The sequence below is a fragment of the Eurosta solidaginis genome, chromosome 1 (genome assembly GCF_040869045.1).
Source record: "Eurosta solidaginis isolate ZX-2024a chromosome 1, ASM4086904v1, whole genome shotgun sequence".
NCBI classification, from domain to species: domain Eukaryota; kingdom Metazoa; phylum Arthropoda; class Insecta; order Diptera; family Tephritidae; genus Eurosta; species Eurosta solidaginis.
This window is the reverse complement of record NC_090319.1, coordinates 354,584,697-354,608,387: the sequence shown is the minus strand read 5'-3', so window position 1 is coordinate 354,608,387 and position 23,691 is coordinate 354,584,697. Positions and strand designations below refer to the sequence as shown.

General features: G+C 35.7%; 1 protein-coding gene across 8 annotated transcripts in view; it reads right to left on the bottom strand.

Moving 5' to 3' along the window:
- Doa (Darkener of apricot) overlaps positions 1-23,691 on the bottom strand; it is a 312,594-nt gene that overhangs the window by 9,714 nt on the left and 279,189 nt on the right. For 4 of the 8 annotated variants that reach the window (XM_067762707.1, XM_067762708.1, XM_067762709.1 and 1 more), the window contains 9 exons: positions 21,631-23,547; positions 17,063-17,138; positions 13,340-13,406; positions 13,091-13,204; positions 11,396-11,486; positions 11,125-11,295; positions 5,641-5,810; positions 3,954-4,067; positions 3,674-3,882 (listed from right to left, as the gene is read on the bottom strand). In XM_067762707.1, coding sequence (XP_067618808.1) covers positions 3,674-3,882; positions 3,954-4,067; positions 5,641-5,810; positions 11,125-11,295; positions 11,396-11,486; positions 13,091-13,204; positions 13,340-13,406; positions 17,063-17,138; positions 21,631-23,547 — 2,929 coding nt within the window. The remainder of the gene's footprint in view (positions 1-3,673; positions 3,883-3,953; positions 4,068-5,640; positions 5,811-11,124; positions 11,296-11,395; positions 11,487-13,090; positions 13,205-13,339; positions 13,407-17,062; positions 17,139-21,630; positions 23,548-23,691) is intronic. The other 4 variants (XM_067762712.1, XM_067762706.1, XM_067762711.1 and 1 more) reach the window with 2 other exon arrangements.

Sequence of the window (23,691 nt, the reverse complement as noted above, 5' to 3'; positions counted from 1 at the left end):
TAACACTCCCCAAAGCCTTCGGGGAGAAACCTTATGGCTACAACAACAACAACAAAAACAAAGTCCTGGGTACTGCACCAATCTTTATGTAGAGGTTGATCCCCAGAAGGTAACCTCTAATATAAAAGAAGTAAATAAACAGTTCAGAACACTTTTAGATTATCATCAGACTTTTTAATCATAAACTAATAAATTATTCAATCAAAATCTCTAAGATGGTCGACATAACGATTTTTAAGGAACAACGTGACTTTAATTTTTCATTCGCAGCGATTTTGATTTGTGGCGATGACTTGCAGGTGATAGAAGATCAATATTATTTAATCGCAGTACACAATTTCATTTGTACTGCAGACCAGCAAGCTGCGATACAATGAATTGAACAACTTGGGCTTTGTGCTGCGATAAACATGCAGACATTTTTGGGCCGAGCTTCTCTTTCAATTTGCGTCATGCTCCCTTTTTTAATATTCCTATAAATCGGCGGGACGGTACCTACACGTTTAATTAGGACTCCGAACGACAGCTGTTTTATTATTATTATTAATAGGTCTGGAAGCACTGCGACCTTTGTGCAGATCTATTGTGCAAGACCTTTCAGCCTAATTTTGTATCTGGAGGCTTTTGATGTATCTAAATACCTCTTCAGATTTTTACTCCATATCACATAGGGATTAAGATTCCCACCAACTAGTGGGATAAATTCTGCCTAGCCAGAGCGAAGCATTCGCAGTGAATGTGAACCGGCGTTTCATCATCCAGCTCACAGAAACGACAAATTTGGGTATCGGTTAGATTTAATTTACTTAGGTGATATCTTAGACCGCAGTGTCCCGTATAGTACCCAGTGAGAGTTCTTAGGACCTCCCTGCTTAGATTAATGAGTTTGGCTGATACTTTCGTTGCCGGAAGTATAAACAGTTCGGCCTGTCTTTGCCCTGGGCAGTCAATCCAGTGACGCCTAAATTGTTTAGTTTCCCAATTACTTATAGTTTCACTGGTGTGTGCTTTTGTAAGTCCACAAAACGGCTCTGGACCATAGAAGGCTGCTGTAGCACCCTGCTTTGCTAGGTAATCTGCATGTTCATTACCTTCATGTCTCTGATGTCCGGGAACCGATCCTAACAAAACATTGTTTTTGGCTCCCAGGGGATTAAGTATTTCAGTACATTCATCCACTAGCTTAGATGTAACTGTGTAGGATTGCAAGGCACGTAGGGCCGCCTGGCTCTCCGACATAATGTAGATGCTCAACGACAGCTGTAAGGCAAATGAATTTCCACTGAGAAGCTTCTTTTCACGGCAAAAATAAACTCTTAGTGTTTGCAAAACCACCGAACGGCGACCCTTCTTAGAAAAACTTTCTAAGTGGCGGTCGCCTGGTCAATACCCATGCTCTTTAAAAATACAGAATAATTTAAGAAAACTTTGATACGCATTACTTTCACTGCAATAATCGAGTTATCGGAGTCAATCAGTCACTGAATTCCATCGAATTTCAACTCTTATTCCTCAATATTAGTAGTGTTGTTTTAATATTAGCATTACTCAAAGCTACTTAAATGCCAAGCTCGATTATCAGATATCAATGGGAAGTATCTGTTATTACATTGGCGGCCACCGTGGTGTGATGGTAGCGTGCTCCGCCTACCACACCGTATGCTCTGGGTTCGCACCCCGAGCAAAGCAACATCAAAATTTTAGAAATAAGGTTCTTAAATTAGAAGAAAATTTTTCTAAGCGGGGTCGCCCCTCGGCAGTGTTTGGTAAGCGCTCCGGGTGTATTTCTGCCATGAAAAGCTCTTAGTGAAAACTCATCTGCCTTGCAGATACCGTTCGGAGTCGGCATAAAACATGTAGGTCCCGTCCGGCCAATTTGTAGGGAAAATGAAGAGGAGCACGACGCAAATTGGAAGAGAAGCTCGGCCTTAGATCTCTTCGGAGGTTATCGCGCCTTACATTTATCTTTATTTTTATCTGTTATTACAGTGTATATACTCTTGGATTAAAAACATGTGGTCAATTCTTGCTGTTTAGTATTCGTAAATCCCATTATGGTGCAAGTTTTTGTAAGTTGAATCCAGCAAATTGTTTGTGTCTCCTCTCAGCCTTCATTGATATGTTTCCAGATGTACAAACCTTGGAGAACGTGGTGACTAATGTTTATACCAACTTGCACTACATTACAACTGAAGAGTGGAGGTTGTACCTTGTAACTTCTGGTTGTTCGCCCCATCCATTAGGTGCGACCGATTACAAATTGTCATCAATATCCCTTAAGGGGAGTCCAAGGAAACTTGCTGTTTCAACAGGGGTGGACCATAATGAGAATGGGTGTAGGAGGCGTTGGTTCCACAATACAGTTGAAGAGATGGTTGGTGTCATGTGGGGACACGTTACAAGCAAGGCATATATTTTGAATGTCGGGGTTGATTCTGGATAAGTAAGTTTAGCCTGCTACAGTATACAGAACGAAGTTGAGCAAGAGTGACTCGCGTTTCCCTGGGGATTATGCGTTCCTCTTCCGCAAGTTTTGGGTACTGTTCTTTGAGTACTGGATTCACCGGGCAATTCCTGGCATAGAGGTCCGACGCCTGTTTGTGGAGTTCGCTGAGGACCTGCTTTTGTTTTTGGTTTCATACGGCTGTGTTGTCAGGTGCCGTATTTCCTCATAATTCTTACGGAGATGACTCCTTAAGCCCCTGGGCGGTGTTGGCTCATCAATCAAATGTCTGTTGGGATGCCAAGGTTTCTGGGTATTTAACAGGAACTGTTTGGTTACACTTCATTTCTCTCCCTAATGGGGAGCATTCTCGCCTCATTATGTAGATGGTGTTCTGGGGACATAAGAAGACAGCCCGTGGCGGTTCTGAGCGCAGTATTTTGGCAGGCCTGTAGCTTCTTCCAGTGAGTAGTCTTTAGGCTTGGCGACCATATCGGGACGCGTAGTATGCAATCGGCTGGCCAATTGCTTTGTAAGTTTCTTTATCTTTTCCCTAAGTACTGCCAGCAAGATATTTGAGGATTTTATTACGGCTCTGGATTTGCGGTACAATTTCGGCTACATCCTCACCAAAGTGTAGATCCTGATCAAACGTCACACCCAAGATTTTGGGGTGTAAGACAGTCGGTAGCGTAGTGCCATTGACGTGGATGTTCAAAATGGTCGACATTTGGGACATCCACGTTGTAATTAAGGTCGCCGATGATTTAGTCGGTGATAGGAGGTAGCCGTTTATTTTGTTGCAAAGCTCATCGATCTGTGGGCCTGGGTCTGTGGCAATTATTGTGCAGTCATCGGCGTAGGAAACGATAGTAACTCCTTCTGGTGGCGAAGGTAGCTTTGATATGTAGAAGTTAAACAAAAGTGGGGATAGGACGCCACCCTGTGGCACCCACCCCTTGTTTAATTCTTCTTGGTTTTGATGTTGCGTTTCTAAATTGCACCGATGCCTGCCGGCCATTCTATTTGCTCCAATAGGACACTACTACATAATCATACTAACAAAAAGTACGCTTTTTATTGACATATCTAGACTAACATGCATGAAATCACAACGACACTAAAAGGTTTTCACATACACATATACCCGCTATCTTTGTACTACATAAGGACTTGACATTTTCCGCTAACAAAAAACTGAATTTCCACATCATGCATTCATTTACTTACCAAGCGTCACTCGTTGTGATGGTTCATATTCCAACATTTTCTTAATCAGATCAAAGAGTTGGCAATGATCTTCTGTATCGCTCATTTGATATCTAAATAATGGCTTACAATGATCGCGTACATAGCGTCCAGCCGATGACTTGTCGTCCCAGTCTAATTTACCGTGATAGAAGTATTTTGTTTTTGTTTTGCTGTAAAGACAATGAGAACTATACGTTAATCGATTTACATGAAATATGCTGATTTTGTAAAAATGTAAGCATGCTTAGCTTTGCATTACCGTGCCATACGATATGGTATTTGACCCAAAATACGTTCCATCATCGCCAAGTGTTCTCGATTATCGTGAGTTTGGAAAAGTGTTATACCCAGATATAACTCAAAGAGTATGCAGCTAAATATATATGCAAGAAGACAAAATGAGCATAATTAAAATATGTTACTCATCACTTATAAATTAATTATTAATTAATTCGAAGAATTCAACTTTGAATACGATTCGCCCCAGAAACATTTAGAGCATTTCTAATTTTCTTTCTTTAAATAGTAGTATGGGATGATATACCATTTTTTAAATCCTCGTTACCGAAAAAGCATGACCTAATGGCAGACAATTTTGGTACAGCAAATATGGCATTTGATACACTCTTTTATGCTCATTAATAATCATTGTCAAGTTTCCATCAGCTTAAGATTTTTATAAAAAATTGGTCGAAATGTTAAAAGTATTGTTTTTGCCAATGTTTGGGACGTCTTGACCAAAAAAAAAAAAATAATAAAAAAAAACTTTTATGTTAAACGGTTTTATTGAAAACAATACTTCCATGAAGTAATAATAATACTAAAAGCTAGAAAATAATTAGGCAGGTCCTAGGTACTAGTCATCGGACTCCTCATCTAGTTGGACGCGCCCAACGATTTTATTTATTTGTCTGATCAACGCCCTAGATTGATGAGGAATGTGATGACTAGTACCTAGGACCTACCTAATTATTTTCTAGCTTTTAGTATTATTATTACTTCATGTAAGTATTGTTTTCAATAAAACCGTTTAACTTAAAGAAATTTTTTTTTAAATTATTTGATTTTCAAGTTTTTACTCTTTATTTAATTGTCCATTCATTTATTTAATTGTTCATTTAGTGACTCATTATTACAAGGACTCTTTCCAGACAATTTGTTACAATCGAAGTCCTCAATACATAATCCTTCCAAAGACTTTACTCGACTATGCGCCACGCTTGTCCCTCCTCCAACTGCTAACTATTTTGATGTCACTTCTACCTGACTGTATGTATTATGTTTTCCAAATATGAGCCAAATCGGACCACAAATACGCTTTTTGTGAATATCTCGATCCTTGCGCCAACTAGCGGCAATTTTTTTCATCGGCCGCTTTCTATTCTTGTATGTTTTATGTGTTCCAAATATGAGCCAAATCGGACCGCAAATACGATTTCTGTGAATATATCGATCCTTGCGCCATCTAGCGGCGATTTTTGCTTATTATTGCATTGTCATCGGGTTCTCAACTATATTTCAAGTTTCAAGCTTGTAGCTTATGGGGAAGTTACTTAAATTTCAATTACAAAAAAGTGCGGTCCAGCCTGTCAAATCAGCCCAAATAAAACCGTTTAAAAAGGATGATGAAACCTTTTACTCTAATCTAATTTGAAGCTTAAGCTCACGTCCACAAATCCTCAGAACGGAATTCTTGCAGTTTAACCACAAGATCGCTTATTTCCATTGAAAAACTTATTTTGAAGATTAGTATCGACTGAAACTGAACACAATGGTTGATTTTATGAAGTTTAAACTAGAGCTTGATTTCGGTTACAATTCCTGATAAAATCATTATCGCACCTTGGATTTAGGATCTGTGATCTGGGTCTTTCTGGCGAACCCCGTTCAATTTTGTTGAATAACCATCCTCAAGTATGTTATTTTATAATAACTTTTTTACTTACCCAATAGACCAAACATCACAAGGTTGTGACCAACCCAACTCAAGTATAACCTCCGGTGCACGGTAATGACGTGTTGATACAATTGTGCTATGATGCTCATGATCAAATGTGGCTGAGCCAAAATCGATGAGGCGGACATCGGTATTTTTGACGCGACGCACTTCACGATTCTAAAAATAAACAAAAAAAAAACACAAATGGTTATCGCTTATAGATATGTATGTAGGTACACGACATAATATATTTTTTTCGTTTTTAAAAATGTAGTTCGAGTTGACTGTACCTTCTTCAGTTTTGATTCAGAAAATTGCAATTGAAATTCAGAAACAAGTTAAGCTGAGAAGACTATATTTTAAATTCAATTGAAAAATTCTGAACTTCAATAGTAATTTTTTGAACTATAACTGAAAAAGGTGTAGTTTAGCGTTGCCGCTTTGTTCGATAACATTAGCTTAAGCGACCGAAGTGACAGGAAAAACTCTTATCAACTTCAACTGGAGTTAAAATTTTTATGGCGGAAATTCACTCGAAGTGTTTACTAAATCATTGTGATGGGTAGTGATAGAACTTTTAAAAAAAGTATCGATGCTAGTACTCATACTCAGTAAAAAGTATCGAGTATACTCGATCCAAGTGAGTACTTCGGAAGTTTTATCAAAAGTGAAAGTAAAGGCCATACAGCGGACTTCGACAATGTTAAGATTATGGATATAGAGAGGAGAGGTGACACGACTAACAATCGAAGGGTTACGCATACAACAAAAAATAGAGAAGATGGTAAACTTCAAAGAAGACGTAATAAATAATTTAAACGGCGCATACACAACTGCCATCAAATGCAATGGACGAGGCAATGGACGCAGTCAAACAATTTTAATTGTGCAAATTTCTATATGTTGGTGAATAAATGTTTTTTTACCAAATGTTGCATGTAAAAAGTAACCATTTTATGTAAAGAATAAATCAGGCTCCCTGATGAAGATGTTATAAACGCGTAGGAGAATAAGAAAAAACAAAAGTTGTTGTCTTTTTATTTATCGGCCGAAAAGCTCCTTTTGGAAAAATGAATGAAAAAACATTTTTTTTAAATGAGATCTTATGTTTTGAATTTATATAGAAAACAAGTAAGGAAGTTAAAGTTTGGACGAAACCGAACACTTTATACCCAATTGTGTGCTCTTACATATATTTTAAGGAAACGTCACGAAAATTAAACGATTTCAAAGAATTTTGATCGACTTATGGTATTTAAAAAAGTTTTTCTAAAAGGGGTCGCCCCTCGGCAGCTCAATTTGTAAGAAAAATAAAAAAATAGCACGACGAAAATTGGAAGAGAACCTCGGCCTAGATCTCCTCGCAGGTAAATCGCGTCAAGTATTTGTTCCATGGAACTATACGATTTTTGGAAAAATTAACTAAATAGAAGGGAATAAACGCGAGACCGTCTCCATTTCCGCTCTCGCGATCTTTTCTGATCTTGCTGTGTGTTTGGTCTCTTGGATCGCTGCAAGGCGGATGTTATGCCGCTTCATGAAATCAACTACTTCCGTGATCTTTCCAGTTAACCTATTACAGTTTAACTGCAGAATCCTGAAGTGCAACAGCGGAAGACGTCGTCGCTCTCCGGGTAAGTGATAGGTGACTACGTCTGAGTTGAGGGAGGCCAGGACGCATTTGTGTTGTGGCCCTGGCACTGGACGTCCCTGGGTAAGCATTTGGGTACCCGGTGTAGTTGGGTTTGCGGCCTGACAGCATGGCGCGATGAAACCCTTCGGGGGTTGCTGTCGCTGAGACCAGAACATCTAGGAAAGTGGCACCGTCCATATTCATATATATATACATATTCTGTGCTGGCAAATGGTGGTAGGGACTAATGCTTTGTTTTCACTATGTCAAAATCACTGACATCAAATACTGACATAACTGTCACCATGGCGATTTGGTGGCAAATGTGTTTCCATTACATATTAAAAACTGGCATGAAGTCGATATAGCAGTGTGTGCCAAAGACTGTCATCAAATTGTGGTCAGTCGATTGACATCCAGTTTTCACCACTGACGTCAAACGTTAAGTAAATAATTTTGACAGAGACGGGGTCATTTCGGAACTATTTCGGGATCATTTGGGGTACCTACCGGCGTCATTTCTGGTTGGTTTTCGGGTTCCGTCCGGGATCCCATCGGGGTAATTTCGGTACTTTTTCGCGACTAAAACGGGATCATTTGGGGACCCTTTCGGTATAATTTCTGGAGGGTTTCAGGGTAATTTCGGGACTTTTCGGGATCATTTGGGGTACCTTCCGGCATCATTTCTCAATGGTTTTGGGTATCCGTCCGGGATCCCCTCGGGGTCATTTCGGGACTTTTTCGCGACTAATACGGGATCATTTGGGGACCCTTTCGGCATCATTTCTGGAGGGTTTTAGGGATCCATCCGGGATCCCATCAGGGTCATTTCGGGACTTTTTCTGGATCATTTGGGGACCCTTTCGGCATAATTTCTGGAGGGTTTTAGGGATCCGCCCGGGATCCCATCAGGATCATTTCGGGACTATTGGGATCATTTGGGGGACCTTTCCGGCATCATGTCTTGATAGTTTTCGGGATCCGTCCGGGATTCCGTCGGGGTCATATCGGTACTTTTCTCGATTGATACGGGATCACTTGAGGGCCCTTTCGGCATCATTTCTGGAGGGTTTTCGGGATCTGTACGGGATCGTTTGGGGACCCTTCCAGCATCATTTCTGTGTGGTTCTCTGGATAAGTCTAGAATCGTGTCGTTGTCATTTCGGGTTTTTTTGGGACTATTCCTGGAACTTTTGGAGACCCTTCCGGGGCATTTCTGGATGGTTTTCGGGATCTGTACGGGATCGTTTGGGGACCTTTCCGGCATCATTTCTGTGTGGTTCTGGATAAGTCTAGAATCGTGTCGTTGTCATTTCGGGTTTTTTTTCGGGACTATTCCGGGAACTTTTGGAGACCCTTCCGGGGCCTTTCTGGATGGTTTCCGGGATCCGTCCGCGATATCGTCGGGGTAATTTCGAGGCTTTTTCTGGATAAATTCGGGATCATTTGTTGGATCCTATCAGGTTATCAGCTCATAATATAGTTTTTTTTTACTCAATTACAAAAATAAAGTGCATTAGACAGAAAGAAATGTTTAAACAGATAACTTGATAAGCAGGCTAACGTGAATAGCCCATATATTTCATTCTCCTTGCGGAAGGGGCCGCGGGTAAAGGCTAGTATATTTATAAATAAAAAAAGAAAGAGCTGCGCAGGCTGTTCCACTTTGCAGATACCTCAAATCGCGACATCTTTAAAATATCCGCCACATTTTGCCATTGAGCCTCCCTCAAATTCCGGTCCCTGTATTGAGGCGAAAGAAAATTCGAGGTCCCTTCCCTGACCTCTACTTCCTGCAATAGCCTTTCCGTTTGCTCGGCTGTCCATTTTTCAGTCAGTTTTCTCACCCGCTTCCCTTTTTCAGTGGTACTACCGACTGGGTGAGCGAAAATTGCAGAATTTGAAGCTGACTCATCCATTACGTCCTCCAACTACCCCAACCCCAAATGGCAACCCTACTCAAAGATGTCCCTATTGTAATGCGGAGTGAAATACCTTTCGTTTGATACCCATATCGGCATACCTCATGCAATATTTTTAAATTTCGAATAGGTGGCAACCCTAAACGACAACCCTACTCAAAAATGTTTCTATTGTAATGCGGAGTAAAATACCTTTCGGGTGGATACCCATATCGGCATATTTCATACAATTATTTTAAATTTCGAATAGGTGGCAACCCTAAATGGCAACCCTACTCAAAAATGTCCCTATTGTAATGCGGAGTGAAATACCTTTCGTTTGATACACATATCGGCATATCTCATGCAATTTTTTTTAATTTCGAATAGGAGGCAACCCTAAATGGCAACCCTACTCAAAAATGTCCCTATTTTAATGCGGAGTGAAATACCTTTCGTTTGATACACATATCGGCATATCTCATGCAATTTTTTTTAATTTCGAATAGATGGCAACCCTAAATGGCAACCCTGCTCAAAAATGTTCCTATTGTAATGCGGAGTGAAATACCTTTCCTTTGATACCCATATCGACATATCTCATGCAATTTTTTTAAATTTCGAATAGGTGGCAACCCTAAATGGCAACCCTACTCAAAAATTTCCCTATTGTAATGCGGGGTGAAATACCTTTCGTTTGATACCCATATCGGCATATCGCATGCAATTTTTTTAAATTTCGAATAGGTGGCAATCCTAAATGGCAACCCTACTCAAAAATTTCCCTATTGTAATGCGGGGTGAAATACCTTTCGTTTCATACCCATATCGGTATGTGTCATGCAATTTTTTTTTTAATTTCGAATAGGTGGCAACCTTGTGAAACATTCTGAGTGGTAACACCTAAGTAGAAAGTCTTAGAAGGTGATATATTATCTCTGTGCCAAATTTCATTTAAATCGGTTGAGCCGTTCCCGAGATCATTCAGCTATACAGACAAACAAGAATTGCTCGTTTAATGACAGATTTGGCAGCATGTTGGCAAATCTGTTTTGTGTGTCAAACATTTCCAACTGCGCTGGCAAACTTGGTCGTTTTCACTTGGATGCCATTTTGTCTGACAGTGAGCTGTCAAACCTGACTGCAAACGCAACTGGCACTATTTGGCAGCCATAATGAAAACGAGGCTTAAGAGTTTGTCTTCCTGACCTACTCGAATGCTAGTGTCGGGCAGAGAGTGAGAAGAAAACGGGGCGGGGGCTAGCCCAGAACATCCTGTCCGATGCAACCATCCCTTGCACGTGACACACTGACAAGGGTCTAATTTTGAGCTTCGAAAGCCAATATCTATATTTGGGAGGCTTACACCGAAAAACGGGGAAATAACTTTTTTCTTTGGATCAATCTCTACAAAATAAGTGGTTTGATCCAAGTAACAATCACCCATAAGGCAACAGTCCGACCATCTCGGGAACGATTTGGTATGAACACATGAAACCTTCTACGCCAAAGATCCGTGAGGAACTTGGGTTCGACAGAGCCTCGGCTGTTAAAGAAACAGGATTCAGGCAGTTGAGGTTGACAAGCGGGTTGGAGAAGCTATATATTGCGCTGGCAACACCTTGAAAGAGTTGCGCTACACAACCCACTTGAACCAATTTGTTATTTTAGTCGCCTCTTACGACAGGCATACCTGCCGCTGGTATATTCTCAGCCCCCTAATAATGTTATGTGTAAATTTTCAGCGATAAATCAAAAATGTTCAGAAGTACGCTTCTGTAACTTCTCTCTATAGAATAATCGAGCTGACAATTTTATCGATCTTTTCACACAAGCGGGTTCCAGGTTTAAGAATAATCAAACAGACAATAAACAAACACGTTAGAAACTTTAGCTCACACATTTTTAAGCATATTTCGTTTTAGTTTTGTCAATTTTTGTATCATTTAAAACTTACAATTTTGTGATTGTAATGCGTTGTATACTCTGAATCAACGAAGAGTATATTTTCTGGCTTGAGGTCCGTGTGCGTTAAGCGATTTTCATGTAAAAATTTTACTGAATAGCATAACTGGTAGGCCATATGTCGTACTTGTTCCAATGGATATGGTTCATAGTTGTTCTCACGCTGTTGGGAGAGAGAGAGAGAGAGAGAGAGAGAAAGAGAGTTAAAAGAAAAAAAACGTTAGGAAATTATGATAATAATAGAAGTTAAAGCAAGAACTCACCAAGAAATCGAACACACTTAAACCTAACATCTCAAAAACGATGCACATATGACCATGATAGTCAAACCAATCAATCATTTTTACACACAAACTGTAAGGGAGAAAGAAAGAAACAAAAATCGTTAGAGTAGAATAGACACACATGTAGGTTAATTCTTTACACACTTTAAAACTTTAGTCTAAATATAGAATTTTTTGACTTGAACAAGTTTGAAGAAATAAAAAATCTCTAAACGCTTCATCGGTCATATGGAAGACTAACACGTTTCATTATTTGAAAACTACCATAGTTACCCTAGGAGACTAACATCTGATAATTTGAAAAGTGCAATTTTTCGTTGGGAGCGAAGTTTTATTCTGCTACTGGCATTGTTTTGTTTGGAATATTTTCGACTTCTTTTTCAATTAAGTCTGAAATCTGAACCAAGCCAATAAAAAAACAAGGTACTAGGATCAAAGTTTTGGAATTTTCTATAAAAATCCTAAATTGTTTAAAACGGTGAATTGTTTCAAACTTAGACTGAAATTCTTTGCCGTGCACAAGTTTACGAGTTTTTGTAGAATACTATTCAGAATATGAAGGGAAACTAATTAGATGTCGGGAAAAGATTTTGAATTTGTTGGCTGATGACAAATTATAAGAAAAGTTTCTTTTTTATTATTTAAATCTTTACAACTTCTTCTACTCCACCATGTTTGAAAAAAAGGAAGTTCTTACAGCTTCGTGCACGAAAACAGCAATATATGCATTAGACTGGGTCGATTTGTATGGACGAAAGTTAACCGATATCGCGCCATCGATTTTTCGATAGGATTTGGGCTCAGGAAAAAAAGTTCCACTACGCATACCCAAAAAAATAATTTTCGAGTCTGCGAAATTTCATTTTTCTTTACTTTTTTCGACTTTGATTTTTAAGGTTTTTTTCATGACCTACTAAAAATTTTTTTTTTTTTTCAAAAAACTGTTATCGACAACGTTTTTAGGTCGGACAGGGTATACATGAAAATTATACAATCAAATGAAAATTTTTTAGTAGGTCATGAAAAAAACCTTAAAAATCAAAGTCGAAAAAAGTAAAAAAAAAAATTATATTCGCAGGCTCGAAAATTATTTTTTTGGGTATGCGTAGTGTGGAACTTATTTTCCTGAGCACAAATCCTATCGAAAAATCGATGGCGTGATATCGGTTAATAAATCGACCCAATCTAATATGCATACTATTAACAAATTTTATTAATTTTCATTAGCATTAGAAAGAAATTCAATTAATTCTGTAATTAAAGCTATGCAAACCAAATTCGAAAACGTTTTCGAAAACTGGGGACGTGTTTAAAAAATCTGGATTGAATTTTTTTTTTGAATTTTCTGATTGTTTTTAGTATGCGTTTTTGTACCCCCAATCAATTGCCATGTTTAACTGAACACGTTTTGAAATACGTTAACTTAGTCTAATAAGTCGCTCAAAATTCGTATTAATTTTTGAAAATTAAGGATGTTATCCATTTTATTGCATAGGAATTGTACATTGTTATATATATATATTTTTTTGTTTTTTTTTCTTTTGAAAACTATTAGGAGTTTTTTCTTTTCAAAAATCAAAGAAAATAAATAAAAGAAATAATTAAAAATGTTTACTGGTATTTTTGTGTTTAAAGTTATATATCAAAAAAGATATGTTTGAAATATAAACTTACTTTTCGCCATGTGGATCTTTTTGTGCGATTTTTTCCAAAGCATTTATTTCCAGCTTGGCAGCTTCGCGATATTTCTCCACGTTTTTAATGATCTTCAAGGCCATGCAAAAGTCCCTGCAAAGTAGTAAATATTATAAAGTTCAATATTAGTTTTGTATGTTTTCGAAAAATGCTTAGTAAATATAATAAAATACCTTAAATCGATTTAATAGAAAATCTTAGTCTCAATTAAAATCTTCAAAAACATACCTTTCCATATCCTTGACCTTGACAACACGCCCAAAGGTACCCTCGCCCAGAGTTGCCATGATTTTATCTGAAATTTCGCAAAAAAATGACAACGTTGTAGTGCAAACAGAAACTTCTATTGCCCTTGATGCGGTGCGAAAATGATTGAAATATTTTCCTTAAAACATATTTACGAGTTGCTATAATATTGCGCTAAAATTTGTAAATATTATTATTATTATTTATTAATTTATTTATTTCCTTCGGCTTTATTTAACTTCAAAATGTTTACAGTCACTCCCAGTCTTACTCTTATCGCGTTTCGAAAGCTGTTACATTATAAATTTAAATTTCGCATTTTTTAAACAATTTTTTTTTTAAATAGTAAATTACTGGCGTTGACGCCCAACATTGAGCTCAAGCATACATACACAGGTTTTGATATTGATACAAAACGAATGCGCAAAGAAGTGGTCGTCTACACATCCTGTATCGGTCAACAAATATTTTAAAATTTTACTTTTAATTTACATGTGGTCTAGAATTTGCAAATTCAAATAATTAAAAAAAAAAATGCAAAAATTCAAAGTTTTCTGCGTTCAATACCACCATCAATAGGTTCGCACCCGTAAACTCGAAAAGCAATCTGTTTCGAAAAAATGACAAAAGATAATATTGCAACTATAGCCAGGTAAAATTTTTGTAATGCTCTGAAATATTTTTATATTAATTAAATAAAATTAAATTTTGAAATTTCTTGCGCATTTGAAAAAGAAAGTTGTATCCACACTTCATTAAGGACCCTCAAAATGCTGCATCAAAAATTATTTTATTTTATTGCCAAAAAACTTTAAAATTCTTAAATTTCCTAGATATAATTTTTTTTTAATAATATATATGAAAGGTACCCAAAAACAACAGGAATTCATTTAAATTCCCTAAGTACCAATATTTATTTTAAATATAATAGAATAGAAGAAAGAAAATTTTAAACAGCTACCATAGCTAGTTGTATATATCTATTTCGAGAAATTGACAAAGATTAATCTTGAGGCCTTGCCCTTGTTTCGTACCCTTGAGATTGCAAACAAATAGGCCGATAAAACAGTAAAAAAAATTAATAACTTTTAAATCTAAGAAACCAAAACGACCAACGAATATACAAGCAATTCAGAGATTCTAAAATTTTCGATTTTTTTTATTAATATAAATATCTCAAAAATAAAGCTGGGTTCCATTTAAAAAAATTTATCAGTTATTTTCTTTTTTTTCGTTTCAATTTAATGAACCGTATGACGAAAAGAATATAAACCAATTTCGAAACTCTTAAAAGTTCGAAAATGTAAATTTTAGTTTGTAAATTATTATTTTTGCAATTTTAGAAAAATTTAGAGTATGCAGTTTTTTGTAGAAGATTAAAATCTCGACATTATTATTAATTTTTTGTAATTTTTTTTTTCTAAGCAAAATTAATCCGTATTAATCGCATACTCAAAAGTATCCGAAATATTATATAAAAAATATAATTTTTTTTTAATGAGACAATAAAAAATAGATATCGAATTTTAAAATTTTTCGAAAGCGTTTTCGAAATTGGTTTACGCAGTTTTCAGTTACAAAATTCATGTTTTTTTTTTAATTCACGAAAATAAAAAAGTCGAAAAAACTGCAAATAATTTCTGCTATTTTTTTACTCGCAGTTGCAGATACTTTTTTCCAAATTAGTCACAAAAACCACTGCTTCATTAAGTAATTTTATTTATATGTGATCCGGCCTATGAAAATATGGCTTATGACTCAAAAAAGAAATTCCGAGAAACAGCTGTTAAAGATAAACAATGCATTTTATCAGTTTCTTAGTAGTGTAGTAGTTTTTTTTTTGAGTCATAAGCCACCTTTTCATAGGCCGGGTTACATATATGTATATGTACTTATTTATATAAATATATCAAAATATAAATTTTAAGAACCAGAAATATTGTGAAGAAAATTCTAAATTTTTTTGATTTATCAGATCTTGGCTAAAACATACAAGAAAATTTTAAACAAATTTACACAAAAAATCTTTGAAATATGGCTTATGACTCAAAAAAGAAATTCCGAGAAACAGCTGTTAAAGATAAACAATGCATTTTTTCAGTTTCTTAGTAGTGTAGTAGTTTTTTTTGAGTCATAAGCCTCCTTTTCATAGGCCGGGTTACATATATGTATATGTATTTATTTATATACATATATCAAAATATAAATTTTAAGAACCAGAAATATTGTGAAGAAAATTCTAAATTTTTTTGATTTATCAGATCTTGGCTAAAACATACAGGAAAATATTAAACAAATTTACACAAAAAATCTTTGTTTCAAACAGTGAATGATTGTAATGGAATGATCAATATGACGCTAATGTTCAAAGCCCTAAATAAAATTGTTAAATAACGATGAATAGCAAATATATGGAAAATCCCTGCATCTTATTTAGACTGTGAGTGACTGTGCCCCAAAATTTTAAGTATTTAATTTACATAAGTTATGTAATACGAAAAAAAATTAGATTTTGTAGACGAAAAATTTTAAAACGAAATCTAAGGAAAAAAAACTAAATTTATAGACTAAAAAACTTGATTCTGCCAATTGAAAATTAATTTTTAATTCAAAGTGTTACAAAACGGACAGAAGTGAAAACACCTGGGATGTGATACAATTTTTTTTAGATTTTGAATATCTAAGGATGATTATACCAGAATCTCCGGACACCGCTACAATTGTGAATTACGGGCAAAAACCGGGGTTTCGTGCTTTTGAACTCTTGCAAAGCCTATTACTTTGTTATCTATAAACCGACTTTCAATTTCTCTAGGGATCATATAAGAAGAGGCTTTATTGTATTATGTTTTTCTAGTTGATATACATATATACGAGCCGGACCCGTGCGCATCTCGCGCAACCAATATTCTGTTCTATCAATCAATTAAAACGTACAGCTTGCGCTGTCATCTGGCGTATGGAAGCAACTGCCGGTAATGCAGTGCAAATATTCACAATAGTGCCATAGTATAAATAGATTTCTTTGTGTGCTGGCAATCGTTTATTTTCAACAAATTATTTTAATAAAATTTAGCTAAACAAAAGCACTACGACCAAAATTATCAAAAGCTCGCTAATAGCCCGAATCTCCATCTTTACAAACAAAACTTTATTTATAGATTTGGATTCCAAATAAGAGCGAAAAAGGGACCCGTACATAAAAACAGCAATTAGAAACAATATATATGATCATTGAAAAGTCTAAGTCTCTTCTTATATGATTCGGAGAGAAACAGAAAATGGATCAATAGTCCACAAAAGTTCAGACTCGTAAGGGTCCAAAGGTACGAAAAATCGGGTTTTTGTCCGTAACTGACGATTTTGGGGGTTTTCGGAGAAAATCTTGTATGCAGTCATTCTTAGATCTTCAATATCTACTACAAAATTGTATGACTTACTTATGAATTTTTTGGTGTCACATAATGTTTTGTATTAAATAAATTAAAAACGTGGAGCAAACTTTTAAATATTTGAAATTAATATCTAAATTCTGCAAAATTATTGTAAAAAAATAATGCTTTTATTTTTTGGCTGATTCTATATCGCGCACTATATCTACTCCTAACTTTATTTTTATTTATAGTATATGTTTCATGTAATTTATATACTAAGGATAAAAAGGAAATAGTAAAAAGGAAAGTAAAACAAAAAGTTGTCACGAACATCTGTGATGAAGTATATCGCCATTATGATATATCAAGTGGCCATCAGCATCATCTTGTATGACGGGCTTTGCTGTCTGTGTGAGTGTTTTGGTAAAGCGAGTGATTGGATCGTAAATGTTTCGTTTTAATTCATCGGTCGTAGAGAGCAGGTCATTGTGTGTTAAAAGAACAGCAAAATAAATTGGCATTGACAATGGCATTGTTGTTGGTGGCAAATGACATTAAGTAGAATTTTGTTGGTTGTTGTACGGTATTGATAGTTGATAACGTTATTATTGAGACAAGAGTCGAGAGTCGTTCATGCGTTGGTGGTGTATGCGAGAGTTTGGAGTTGTTTGTTGATTGATTCATTGAAGTAGAGCGCGATACAAGGTGGTGATCAGTCATGGTTACATAAACATGTGAAGAAAGAGAGAAAAAGAAAAAAAGAAACAGAGAAAAAAGAAAAACATGCCCAGGTCCCGCAGTTTAGGGACAGACGCCAACAGCAAGGAGATGTGTATCAGAAGCCATTAACAGCAACGGTTGAAATAGTTCACGTAGCCGCCATCCATCATCATCATAATACCCAGAGCACAATGTAATACAACAGAAATCATCAGTATCAAATAAGTAGCATAACATCCAAATTATTGTTCCCACGTTGACACCACATATTATTCAATTTGAAGTGCGTAGCATAAATACCATCAGAATAATCATAATTTCCATCATCCCCAATTTATTTGTCATATTGCCAATGCCAATTGTAGTTGTGTAGTAAAATTCGTGCAAAGCAAAGCCATTATAACAAATATCGCAACACCAGCACCAATTGTTCATCAAATTCATCATCATCATCATCATTGTTCATCAATATCATCATGTCCGTTCATCAAACCCAACATCAATTGTTTATCATCATGATCATCATCACCATAATCAGAAAAAAACACGAGAAAAATACGTATCGTTTTTTCGGTAAGAAAATAGTTCGGACAAATTTTTGGTTTGGTTTTGTTTTTTTAAATCAATTTCACAAAAAAACATATTTTTTGTTTTTAATAAATGTTTTTAGTAAAAGTACAACGTACGTTTGTAAGTAAAGTCGTAAGAAACTTTTCAAAAATTAGTCGTATAAGTATAAAAAGAAAAAACCATAAACGGAAGTTAATTCAAACTAAACACAAGACAATTTATGGATTTTTTCAATTGCAATGCAAATATTTTAGGTGTGCATGTATATAATTATTATTTATAGAGCATTTATATGAAAATAGTAGTATATTTTGTAAATTAAGAATGTGAAATAATATAAATTATTAAAAATTTACTAAAAAAAAACAAGTAGGATTACTATAAATTATATATCTATTTGTTATAAGCAAGGGAATATACTTAATTAACAAATATTTATCATTGATTATTAGTACATATAATTTCGTAAACATAATCTTAACTAATTTACTCTTAAATATCTTAATTTTTTTTATGTAACATAATATAATTTTATCTAAGTTAAGTAATCAATTAATTGATAACTCAAAGTAATTATGAATCACATTTAAGATTATTCAACTAAACGATTATTTATATTTTTTGATACGGATTGATCAAAGAGGAAGTTTCTTCGATTAATCAGTTCTTTGATTAAACCGAAATTGTATTGAGTAATCGACTTTTTGATTTATCACAGTTTGAATAAAGTGAGTAATCACACAATTCCGGCCTTACGTGCTTTATCCCATTCGCCATCACATGTTTTATAATTTAGTATACCCATTTAACAGCATTCTATTATTTTCTACAGTCAACTATACGTACGAGCATTTGAGCAAAATGATTAAACAAGTAATTGAATAAATTAACACCAATCAACTTAGTCAATTAGTGGAACAAAGGGTCAGCCTTAGAAATAATTTTAAAATGTTTACCAATCTTACAATGCGTTGCTTAAATGTGATATGTCTGCAAACTTTTAAAGAACGACCAATCTAACATTACACTGAAATCGAAAAAAATTATATTTTAAAAAACTAGACATATTTCATTCTATGGGATTAGAGCTATCTCTCTATGGACTAAATATAAACTACACATTGTGAGCAGTTAAAAAATAGTAATCTACTTATTGAGTCAATATCATTGAATTGACTACTTTTATTGTAAGGGAAAATTAAAGTAAACCTAATGAATTCCATTAAATTACCAACCAAATAAAATTCTTCTAAGGTCTTGAAAAAATAACTATTTGTATTTAAAACTAATTAATTTTAATCACAAAACAACGAAACTTGCATTGGAATATACCAAAAAAGCTTTCATTGATTTGTTTTTATTTCTGGCGCAATCAGAGCTGTAAAAGTGTATAGTTATTTTGCTTAGCAATCATTAATTGTGCTTTAAGTTTGTTGCAATAAAAACTTACTGCTGGTTTCAAAAATTGAAGATTGAAATAAAATCAATCATCGACTGCAATCAATTGAATTCATTTTTTTATAAATCAATTCAGTGAAAAAGCTTACATATTTGTTATTCCCGATTGATTGCAATCTTAAGTTGTATGCAATCAAAGATTTTACAACAAATGATTGCAGACAATTGCAATCAATTATAATTGTAATGATTGTAACAACATTTGTATGCAAAGCGCAAGCAATAACCTTCATATTACTGCAAATAAGTTTATTATTATTCATTTATTTTTAAAGTTACGATAAAAGCAATCAATTGTAATATTTTGGGATTGCAAATTAATTAGCAAATGCTATTGCACCAAAAATAACAAAAAACATAGAATATTTTGTCAATGCAATCAAATAATAATAGCAATATTTTACAGCTCTGAGCGGGAAGTTATTATTTGACTTTATTTCCAAGAAAGGAACTTTTTATTGCAATTTGACGCATACGGCACAAGCCCTGAATTAACTAATCTAACAGAAGAAATAAATAAAAATTTGTTACTGGCAGGAATATGGCAAGTAGGTATGAGCCATATATTGTTAATGGTTAATAAGGGTTTCATGCAAATATAAAAAAGCAGTAGCAGCAGGCAGGAATTTTACCAACTTTTGAATATACTGCGAGAATTATTACCTCCAATTAATTTTAATAAATTGATGGGACTTTTTAAATTAAAAAGTAAAATTTTAAAGAAATTTAAATAAGTTGAGGATTGTATAATTTTTAGGTCTGTGCGTTTATTCCATTGATCAAATATATTGAGTAATCAATTGTTCAATTAATCAATTACTTGGTTACTAATAAAAATTAAACGTCACTTGAATTATTGAAAAAGGTTTATGAAAAAATATTAATTTTGCTCAAGCTGATTGAAGTAGGTAAAGTATGGGAGCTGCAGAAAATATGGTTGATTACTTTACTCAAGCTCAGCTTTTTGATTTATCAAAAACTTGAGAACACTTTTTGTTTCAGTAACCAAAAAATACAATTAAACGATTAATTGCGTATTTGAAAGGTAACTAATCAAAATTTTGAGCAATAAAATTATAGCGCAGCCCACTAATAATTTTGTATATTTGAATGTCCACAAAGTAAGAAAAATTGTAATTTAAGTGGAGTTATAAATAGATTATAAAGTGATCAACAAACTAGTCGAACTAATTCTTCTGAGACACAGTTGGATATATGAAAAAAAAGTATCATAAATAAAGTATAATGTGGATTTTAAATATGTATTATTTTTTAAGACTTAATTCGGTTGTTTTTATTTGTTATTTCGTTTATCGCTTCAACCTTATTTGGATTTAAGCGTCAAAACAAAGCATGTAGATAGCGTCAATTTGTTTCGGAAGTCATTTTTAACATAAGACCACGAGTTGGAGTGCTGCAGGCCATCACAAGTAATTTGTTTTGAAATGGAAGGATCAATTCAGGATTAATTTCAGAGATAGAAGTAAATGTTTATAGATTTAAAGTCAATTATTGCACTGAAATTGTTCTAACCATTGTCGACAAATAAATAAAAAAAAAAAATTTACGTAAGTTGATCCTATGGTATAGGTGCATTTCGTTTCGGAATATTAAAGTACTTCCCATAAAATCTTACATCTAAACAAGTGATCAAGATTTAGACAGCCAAAATGCATTTTAGGCTCTGGAAACGATGCCTTAAGACGCAGCTTTGAGAACACCCGCAGAGCGCCAAGCAAGAGGGTTTGCAGGTGGAAGTCTAGTATGCTATTCCATTAAACTCTTTAAGATATAGCTGAATACAATAACGAAATCATTGTATCCCCCAATCAACTGTCACTAAAGCTAAATGCATTATTTAAGAACTGACTTAGATATCAGAATATATTCTATATCCAAAGCTTGAGCAAGTCTACTCGTCTTTTCGTTGTAGGCATCAAAGCTTTCGGTTTTTGGTTAAAACTTACACAATTGTTTTCTTTTGCTAACAACACACACCTATGCATTATCAGGCAGGACCAAGCAAATCAAGCCATTCACAGCGGGAAGCAGAATGCAGCAGCAGCAAAGCAAGCAATTTCTTTCAATGTCACAGAATTACAAAAAAAAAAAAAAAATAATAGAAATCGTTTAGCAAATCGATTCGCTTACAAAGGATGCTAAAGTTTTACGCGATCTCTGAAAGAGTGCCGCACTTGTGGCACTCCTCGTCAACATATGTTGGTGATGTAAATGTTGTTGTTGCTGCTGCTGGTACGCATGCATTTGTTGGCGTTGATATACAGACGCAGTCGATGATAGGCCAGCAGCAGCTGGACGACGACTAACAGCACTACCATATGGATAATATGGATCGTAAAGATATAACGATTTATATGAATCACCGTAAAGATTCGTATGTTGTTGATTACGATTGCTGCTACTGCTGCCGCTATCAACTGCTGACGTGCCTACACCATAATTGGAGGAATCACCCAATAGGGCTGCAGTGCGCGACGACCCAGCAGCGGGTTGATAGCGTTGTGAGCGTCCAGCAGCAAGCCGTTCACTTATGCCACCAAAAGCTAAAGCGCCCGAACTGGACGAATGCATGAGACCGTTAGCTTTCAAGCTGGTACCCGTAGCGCTTGGTTTGTACTTGGCGAGATCATTATTATTACGATCAGCGTGTAAAGCGCTTAAACCAGAGGTTGAAATAGCAGCAGTGGAGAAAGAACTTGTTGTCGCGGCTGTTTTCGCTTGTGTTTTTGTTGTTATATTGGCTGTATTTGTTTTCGTATCAGCTTGTTTGTCTTTAGTTATTGGTGGTGTAGTTGTTGTGGAAGTACTAGATTGTGTGTTTATGATTTTGCTTTCCTGACTACTGCTATCGGACTCATCAGAGCTACTCTCTGAGGAATTATCACTATCTGAAGTAGCGTTAACTACTTTTTTTGATTTGGTTGTCGTCTCCTGCGCTGTTGCTGTTTCTGCATACACATTAGCATCTTCCTTTTGCGCCTTCAACGCATCTTTTTCAGCTTGCTTAGCTTTCTTCTTTTCTGCCTGCACTTTATCGGCTTCTGCCGCAGCGGCGTCTTCTTGTGCATAACGTTCAACGCGCTCTTTTAGTTCCTTACGTCTACGCACACGTTCTTCAAATTTACGTGCTTCCAAATATTGACTATCTTCTTTAAGCAGCAACAGTATTGCCGCATTGTCGGCTGACGACCGATCATCGCTTAAGATTTCGAGATCCTCAGCTGTAAATTCTTCTCTGCGCGGTGGTGCACGCTGTGCTGCATTATCACGGCGTCGATGTGCAAAACGACTACGCGAATTTGGCACAAAGTCTTCTGCTGGACGGTAGGCGGAGGAGGTTGACGCGCTCGGCGCATTAGCAATTGTAGATGCTAGAAGGTTTTCAGAGGTTTTATTGCGTCCGTAACCACGTTGTCTGGGTGCGCCTGCCCCACTACCACCCCCAGCGATATTGGGATCATAATCATCGTAAACATCACGACTTCTATAGCTGCGCGCATTATAGCCCGCCGTATATTCGGGGCCACGTCCGTGTACATATCGACTTGAACCGGGTTCATAACCCATCGCGCCGCCTGCCTGCAAAGCCTCATAATTATCCAAATGATGCCGCGGTGCTTCGTAATTTCTACGATATCTATTGGCGCTGTAGTCGAGTGGGTAATTGTTGTCAAGGAGTACATGTTCTGCACCACGACTACCATTGGTGCTTGTTAAATAGCCGCTATCGTTGGAATCACCTAAATACCGACTTGTTTTATTCCTACCCAAACGGTAGGGTGTACGCTCTTTACGATCGGTGGCATTGAAGGAACTCGAGGACAGTTTTGGACGTGTAACGTCTAGCAGCTGATGTGTGGTAGCTGATTTGGATAGTGGATTGCGATTTTCGTCAGGCTCCAGAGTTTTATCACGATCATCTACATGCGGTCGAACTCGACGATCCAATATATCCGAATATTTATTTTCGAAGCGTGATATGACCGAAAGTTTGCCTGTACCCGTACCAGTAGCGGTGGGAGTTTTGTCTTTATCCGTGTCTTTTCTCTGCATACACAAAAATAGAACGGTAGTTGGAAAATTTAACGACTTACAAGAGCCGAAAAGTATCGAAATTTGGGAATTGTATTTTGAAAATTGGTTCCGTGGTATTTAAAACGGCACGATCAGTAAGCGATTTGACATTTTCCA